Below are 8,315 nucleotides of genomic sequence, written 5' to 3' on the forward strand. Positions count from 1 at the left end.
AGACTCCGTCTCATGCTATCACTAGAGTGAAAGCACAGCCAGCATTCAAAAGTGACCAAAACATCAGCCAGGAAGCATAGGAACTGAGAAGTGGTCTGTGGTCACCACCTGCAGAACAACTCCTTTATTGGGGGTGTCTTGCTAATTGCCTATAATTTCCACCTTTTGTCTATTCCATTTGCACAACAGCATGTGAAATTTATTGTCAATCAGTGTTGCTTCCTAAGTGGATAGTTTGATTTCACAGAAGTGTGATTGACTTGGAGTTACATTGTGTTGTTTAAGTGTTCCCTTTATTTTTTTGAGCAGTGTATATTTAAGACAATGGTATAAGAGAGTGTAGTTCTGTTCAGTTTGGACTTCAGTTTATCGCTAACCTTATCACAGGGACTTTGAAGCACTACAGCTGCATGCTGATCTTGGAATAAACTGACGATAGCAAAGATTCCATCTTTGACGACGCCACATAAATGGAATAGGTACTAGCTAGCTTGATAGTTAATGTTTGCTTTAGTTTGCGCGCTAGCTCTGCAAATTCAGCTAGTGTGTGAACCCTGCCAACATAAAAATAAATAAATAACATTGCTATGGACCTGCTATGGATTGACTGGATTAATCTCACATCACTTACGTACATGTGCCTTTCGGACAGTAGATACGAACCCTCTATTACCTTGCCAGCTAAAGAACTGGCAGTGGATCAAACCATTGTGAGGCAAAGGAAGGGGGGGGGGGTCGCAATCTTTTGAAACTTAAAAACGCGCTATTAAGTGTCTATAATCAGCACAAGTGCTTTCATTGCGTATTATTAATATTATTGAAAWTACATAGTTATGTTTACAGTGATATATTGGGGGGGACAAATCATATTTTTCCCAAGATGGGGAAATCCCGTCCCCCCTGGGATTTCTGCCTATGATTGTTTCATACAATTAACTCTGTAGACTAACACATTTTCTTGCCTAGATTACATGTTAGAGGATGAAGAAGATGATGAGGATGATGACTATGAAAAACCAGATAGCCCACCAACTTATACAGGTACTAAATAATAAATATCTTTGAGTTTGGTGCTGAAAGGTACTATAACTGTGATAGACAGCCCTTGATGAGACTGGCATGTCATCACAATTCAAACGAATGGTCCCATTTGGCTCCATTTGAGACCGTACATACACTACTGATCAAAAGTTTTCGAACACCTACTCATTCAAGGGTTTTTCTTTATTTTTACTATTTTCTGCATTGTAGAATAATAGTGAAGACATCAAGTCTATGAAGTAACACATGGAATCATGTAGTAACCCAAAAAGTGTTAAACAAATCTAAATATATTTTATATTTGAGATTCCTCAAATAGCCACCCTTTGCCTTGATGACAGCTTTGCACACTCTTGGCATTCTCTCAACCAGCTTCAACTAGAATGTTTTTCCAACAGTCTTGAAGGAGTTCCCACATATGATGAGCACTTGTTGGCTGCTTTTCCTTAACTATGCAGTCTGACTCATCCCAACCATCTCAATTTGGTTGAGGTCAGGGGAATGTGGAGGCCAAGTCATCTGATGCAGCACTCCATCACTCTCCTTCTTGGTAAAATAGCCCTTACACAGCCTGGAGGTGTGTTGGGTCATTGTCCTGTTGAAAAACAAATGATGTCTCACTAAGCCAAACAGATGGGATGGCGTATCGCTGCAGAATGCTGTGGTAGCCATGCTGGTTAAGTGTGCCTTGAATTCTAAATAAATCACAGACAGTGTCACCAGAAAAGCACCCCCACACCATAATACCTCCTCCTCCATGCTTTACGGTGGGAAATACACATGCAGAGATCATCTGTTCACCCACACCATGTCTCACAAAGACACGGCGGTTGGAACCCAAATATCCAATTTGGATCTCCAGACCAAAGGACAAATTTCCACAGATCTAATGTCCATTGCTCGTGTTTCTTGGCCCAAGCAAGTCTCTTCTTCTTATTGGTGTCCTTCAGAAGTGGTTTTCTTTGCAGCAAATCGAAATATGAGGCCTCTGATTCACACAGTCTCTAAACAGTTGATGTTGAGATGGGTCTGTTACTTGAACTCTGTGAAGCATTTTTTGGGCTGCAATTTTCTGAGGCTGGTAACTCTAATGAACTATCCTCAGCAGCAGAGGTAACTTTGGGTCTTCCATTCCTGTGGCGGTCCTCATGAGAGCCAGTTTCATCATAGCGCTTGATGGTTTTGTGACTGCACTTGAAGAAACGTTCAAGTTCTTGACATTTTCGCAGATTGACTGACCTTTCATGCATTAAATAATGCATGGACTGTAATTTCCTTTGCTTATTGAGCTGTTCTTGCCATTAATATGACTTTTTACCAAATAGGGCTATCTTCTGTATACCCCCCCCCCCCCCCCCCCCCTCTCACCTTGCACAACACAACTGATTGGCTCAAACACAGTAAGAAGGAAATACATTTTCACAATTAACTTTTATGAAGGCACACCTGTTAAGTGAAATGCATTCCAGGTGACTACCTCATGAAGCTGGTTGAGGAGAATTGCAAAGAGTGTGCAAAGCTGTCATCAAGGCATAGGGTGGCTAATTTGATAATCTAAATATAAAATATATTTTTGATTTGTTTACACTTTTTTGGTTACTACATGATTCCATATGTGTTATTTCATAGTTGTGATCTCTTCACTATTATTCTACAATGTAGAAAATAGTACAAATAAAGAAAACCCTTGAATGAGTAGGATTTCCTAAAACGTTTGACCGGTAGTGTTTGTTGTAGAAAACATTTGCATATCAAGCAGATTAGTGTGTATGTATACAGTGCATCCAGAAAGTATTCAGACTCCATGACTTTTTGCACATTTTGTTACGTTACAGCCTTATTCTAAAATGTATTAAATAGTTTTCCCCCCCTCATCGATCTACACAATAAACCCCATAATGACACAGTAAAAACTGTTTTTTATAAAACAAAACAGCAAATGTATAAAAAAGAAAACATTTAAATATGACATTTACATAAGTATTCTGAACCTTTACTCAGTACTTTGTTGAAGCACCTTTGGCAGCGATTACAGCCTCGAGTCCTCTTGGGTATGACGCTACAAGCTTGGCACACCTGTATTTGGGGAGTTTCTCCCATTCTCCTCAACAGATCCTCTCAAGCTCTGTCAGGGACACTCAAGGACATTCCGAGATTTGTCCTGAAGCCTGTCCTGCGTTTTCTTGTCTGTTTGCTTAGGGTCGTTATCCTGTTGGAAGGTGAACCTTCACCCCAGTCTAAGGTCCTGAGCGCTCTGGAGCAGGTTTTCATCAAGGATCTCTGTACTTTTCTCTGTTCATCTTTCCCTCGATCCTGACCAGTCTCCCAGTCCCTGCCGCTTTCCTCCAGATTTGACGCTTGGCATTCAGGCCAAAGAGTTCAATCTTGTTTCCCATGGTCTGGCAGTTTTTAGGTGACTTTTGACAAACTCCAAGCGGGCTGTCACGTGCATTTTATTGAGGAGTGGCTTCCGTCTGGCCACTCTACCATAAAGGCCTGATTGGTGGAGTGCTGCATAGATGGTTGTCCTTCTGGGAGGTTTTCCCATCTCCAAAGAGGAACTCTGGAGCTCTGTCAGAGTGACCATTGAGTTCTTGGTCACCTCCCTGACCAAGGCCCTTCTCCCCTGATTGCTCAGTTTGGCCGGGCGGACAGCTCTAGGAAGAGACTTGGTGGTTCCAAACTTCTTCCATTGAAGAATGATTGAGGCCACTGTGTTCTTGGGGACCTTCAACGCTGCAAACATTTTTTGGTACCCTTCCCCAGATTTGTACCTCCACACAATCCTGTCTCGGAGCTCTATGGACAATTCCTTTGACCTCAGGCTTGTTTGTTGCTCTGACATGCACTGTCAACTGTGGTACCTTATATAGACAGATGTGTGCCTTTCCAAATCATGTCCAATCAAGTGAATTTACCACAGGTGGACTCCAGTCAAGTTGTAGAAACATCTCAAGGATGATCGATGGAAACAGGATGCACCTGAGCTCAATTTCGAGTCTCATAGCAAAGGGTTTGTATACTTATGTAAATCATTTTATTTTTAATACATTTGCAAATATTTCGAAAAACCTGTTTTCACTTTGTCTTTATGGGGTATTGTGTGTAGATTGATGAGAATTTGTATTTATTTAATCCATTTTAGAAGAAGGCTGTAACTAAACAAAAAGTGGAAAAAGTCAAGGGGTCTGAATACTTTCCGAATGCACTGTATCTATAGCTAAACGATAACTACCACTGAAAAAACATTGTCTCTCAACTCTCAACAAATTTGTCAGCAATTTAGGAAGTACATGTTTCCTACTGTTTCTAGTACCTATCACTGAATATCTTATTTTTTTTACTATTGAAGGAAGACTAACTGTCCCACCACCATCATACCATCCTCCTCCACTCCCATGCCAGTTTAGACAAGAATCAATGTCAGGATTCTGCAAAGGTCTCCCCCAACCTGCCCGTGCCCCTGTCCCCAACAGAACCCTCTCCAGCCCCCTTCCAAAGAAAATGTCCCCGCTCTTACCTCGACCCAAGCTGGGTGAGGTCGGCCACAACCACCATGGACACAAGGACATCCCAAATAAGGACAGCCCAGAGAGAAGTGTGAGGGGCCCTAAGACCCCTCTTCCCACTCCCATTGCCAGCCTACAGGAGCAGATGATGATGGGGAAGACGTCCATCTCCACCCTACCTGGGGGGGACCACAGAGACAATAAGCCCCATGTTCCAGTGACCCTCAAGTCTCCCGCCACCCTGCCCATCTGCATCAACCTGGAAAGGCAAATGGGGCTGAATCCTAGTCCACCGGGTTGCCATGGCAACACAACCAGTCACATCCCAAGTGTGCCAAACTACTGCCACAGCAGTAGGCCAACACCAGATCTCCCACCACAGGCCTCGCCAGCACTGAACCACCAGCCTGGACCGTTCAAGCCACCCCTCCTAGCGAAATCTCCATGTCCGGCAACCATGCCTAAACGACCAAGAGGGTCAGCACAGTAAGTGTCTGCAAAGGCTTGACTTTTTGCTCTGAAAACTACAGTTTGATTTCAAGGTTGTTATATTGTAATCATGCAAAAATATATAGCGCCATTTAAGATGAAGGTTAAAACACCGACTTCTTCTCAGAAGATCCTCTCCAGATGGACAAAGCTTCCGAACCTCAGTGGACGAGGTGCCTGCCTCTTTAAGAAAGAACAGGGATCCATCCAAGGACATCGACGATGACTCTGATGAAGACTATGAGAATGTAAGCGGCCATATTCTCCATCAACTATCACTCTTGTGTATACAGGCTACGAGAGAAACAAATCTGTTATGTTTTGTGTTTAGTTTAGTGTCTTTACTCAGTGGTGCGTGCATGCCCTTGTTTCACCACAAATTCCATAATCTCATCGCACAATAATGTTCAGTGTACTACAGATTAGTCTTGGCCTGCTGACACAATTCTAACCTCCTTATGTCTGTTGTTGTTGTTTTCGACACATGTTTCTGACCTCAGGTTCAATTACCCGATTCTGTGTTTGTGGACATAACAGAAACAAGCATTGTTGAAAAGTAAGACAATAAATGATTTCTGTAATGAACATATGTTAAATCCTCCTTGTTCCTTTTATGTGTAACAGTCTTTAGCGCCCACTAATGTTCGATCGGGGAATGTCTCTGTTTTCTCTTGGAAGAAGAACAGAACACGTCTGAATGCAGTCTTGCTAAAATACATCATTATTGTGCTTTAATTGCAGGTTATTTATGGAAAGCTCCAGTTCACCGCAGGACGGTCTCTACTGCATCAGGAACTCAGGAACAAAGACATCAAAGGTACAACATGTGCATGCTGTGATGCATAAACATCTAGGGATTCACCACACATCATACAATGAATATTAAAAAGAAACTGCTTTAGTAAATAATGTACATTTGTTCTCATTGAATCAGGTGCTGGTGGTGTGGGATGTGGATCTGTGCAAGGCCAGAAACTACAGGCTCTTTGAGGAGGTCAGAACCACTGTCTTTACTTTCTGTCTACCCATGCCCGTAACTACACACGAGTACACAGAGGTCCGGTCATTTTTTATCATTTGAAAAAAAAATATGATAATAAAAATATATATTTTGTACACAATAAAGAAAATCAATTACAGGTCAACATCTAAATATTGCCCCAGCGTTGATCAAAGCTCAGGACATTGATCCAGGCTCGTTATGTTCGCCTGTGTCCCCCGGATTTGCCTCCCGGGTAAGCCTTTTTAGCAGCACATTCACCACTCTCTCAAACGGCCTGAGACGAGAAACTAACTACCCCAGATCGGAGTACCCTCAAGTAAAGAAAGACCCTGCAGACAACTAAAGACCCTGCAGACAGCGTGTTTGCGAGATACCGAAAGAAAAAAAATATGTTAAAACCATCCGCATTTTAAAAGCATCCCGCGACTCTTGCCGTGTCTACAGATATCCCCCAAACAAACAGAAACTTAATCTCCGAGAATGAGTGCACAACTGGTAAGTAGTCGCTTATAGATGTCAGTCAATCAGGTGGCTAACTGCCGGCACACACTTCTATTGCAGTAACGTTGAAGGCTCTGGCTAGTATTACTTAGCCAGCTAGAAGGATGAATTAAGAAGCTAACGTTAAACGGAGCCTACCTCAGCAAGAGCAAAAAATACGCTAGCCTACAAAGTTCTCATAAAAACGTTGCTTTATAGAGAGTAGGCTACTGAGACAGACAGTGGTGTGGCGCTTAGTGGTGAGGCTGACGCAGGCTGCATTGCATGCAGGAGGAAGCAGAGGAGACAGAGAGAGCAGAGCAGAGAGGTTAGTACAGTGGTTCCCAAACTTGGGGTCGGGCCCCCATTTGGGGTCCCCTGAGAAAATCGGTACTAATTTTATCAACTAGGAACTTGAAAAAAAGAAGATGTTTCAATATGAACATCTCCACATGGCCTATGTTCCCTACAGGCCGACATTAAAATGCTATCAATACAGTTCTAAACATGTCATACGTCGCTGATGCCACGTGTCAGTGTGAATCATTTCTCAAGTTTCCCCCCTTTCAGGGGAATAACATTACAGTAGCTAATAGGCTATGTGTTTGTAGATCGACTGAGGGGAATGAACCCAAAGCAGCCATGGTGATTATGGCTGGGGTCCTTTTTTGCTTGCTTTTGCTGTTCTCCAAATAGCATTTTCAAGTTTTTTAATTGTATAAAAATTGTATAAAACTCAAACCTTGGTTAAGGCCGTGTCTACCATGTCGATTGTCTGACTAAATCAATAATACATGAAGGATTCCAGTACCATGTCTGTCTTGTTTGATGTGAATTTCAATGTGTTTATGGTTTAGGACTCCCGGGTGTTCCTGGAGTTTGAGGTTACATTTGCCTCCCTGTCAGCCCTAGTGGAGCACTACCATAGCCACCCTCTACCCAATCACGACTCTCTGTGTCTGCAGCAGCCATATGGTTACATCATGCCCAGATGACCCTGTCCTGACTCTACCTGAGGCCATTGGCTCAAACGGACTCTCTCCTTTTGGGCATCTAATACAGTGCTGCAACTGTCATGAACTACAGTCAAAACCTGCTGTGGTAGAAACAAAATGACACTGGCCCCTGTAGGGCAAGTCAGATTGTTGCATTTCTGTAACCAAGCCTGAGTATTTGTGATTCTGATGAGCGTCATGGCATGGGATCTAGCCCGAAACAATGCTTGGGCAGAGGTGCAACGAGTGCGCAGGGTTGCAGTTGTGAAGAAAATATGGTATCTGTGAGGAGGACAATGAGCTCTATATACAGAACAAAGTTGTGTTATGTGAGGACTACTGCAGGACTAGTACTCTAAAGGTCTGTCATTACACTGGATGGCACTGCTGTAGTGTTGTTCAGAATACAAGCAAATGTGAAGCTTTGTGGGTTGACTGCACATTAATGTCGGAATATTAAGCACTGGTTTTGCATTACGCATTGAGGACCAATTATGTGTATATCACTTATTTATTCCATAAAGTTTATGAAATGTATCATATTATCTTCAGGAAAAAAGTTATATTTTAAAATGCTTAGATAATGATGGCTGTGAAATATGGTGCATAAAAACCTATGCTATCAAACTGTCCACACATCCTATTGCACTGTACAGAACTGTCCATTTGGGATATGTAAATTAAATGTATTGTATAAAATTATTTTGTAAAATTATTTCTGATTATATCGTTTTTTATGTGTAACTGGATAACAGCAGAGGGCAGGTGAAGAGTCCATTGGATGGCACTGTTTGGTGC

The 8,315-nt window shown here is 42.3% G+C and overlaps 1 protein-coding gene across 1 annotated transcript in view; it reads left to right on the top strand.

The window, feature by feature from the left end:
* LOC111961379 (SH3 domain-binding protein 2) overlaps positions 1–8,045 on the top strand; it is a 28,804-nt gene extending 20,759 nt beyond the window's left edge. The window contains exons 8-14 of the mRNA XM_023983592.2: positions 967–1,041; positions 4,394–5,036; positions 5,167–5,287; positions 5,540–5,595; positions 5,781–5,856; positions 5,974–6,033; positions 7,380–8,045. Coding sequence (XP_023839360.1) covers positions 967–1,041; positions 4,394–5,036; positions 5,167–5,287; positions 5,540–5,595; positions 5,781–5,856; positions 5,974–6,033; positions 7,380–7,517 — 1,169 coding nt within the window. The 3' untranslated portion in view covers positions 7,518–8,045. The remainder of the gene's footprint in view (positions 1–966; positions 1,042–4,393; positions 5,037–5,166; positions 5,288–5,539; positions 5,596–5,780; positions 5,857–5,973; positions 6,034–7,379) is intronic.
* Positions 8,046–8,315: the final 270 nt, after the last annotated feature.

Source organism: Salvelinus sp. IW2-2015, linkage group LG4q.1:29, assembly GCF_002910315.2.
Source record: "Salvelinus sp. IW2-2015 linkage group LG4q.1:29, ASM291031v2, whole genome shotgun sequence".
In the NCBI taxonomy this organism is placed as follows: Eukaryota; Metazoa; Chordata; class Actinopteri; order Salmoniformes; family Salmonidae; genus Salvelinus; species Salvelinus sp. IW2-2015.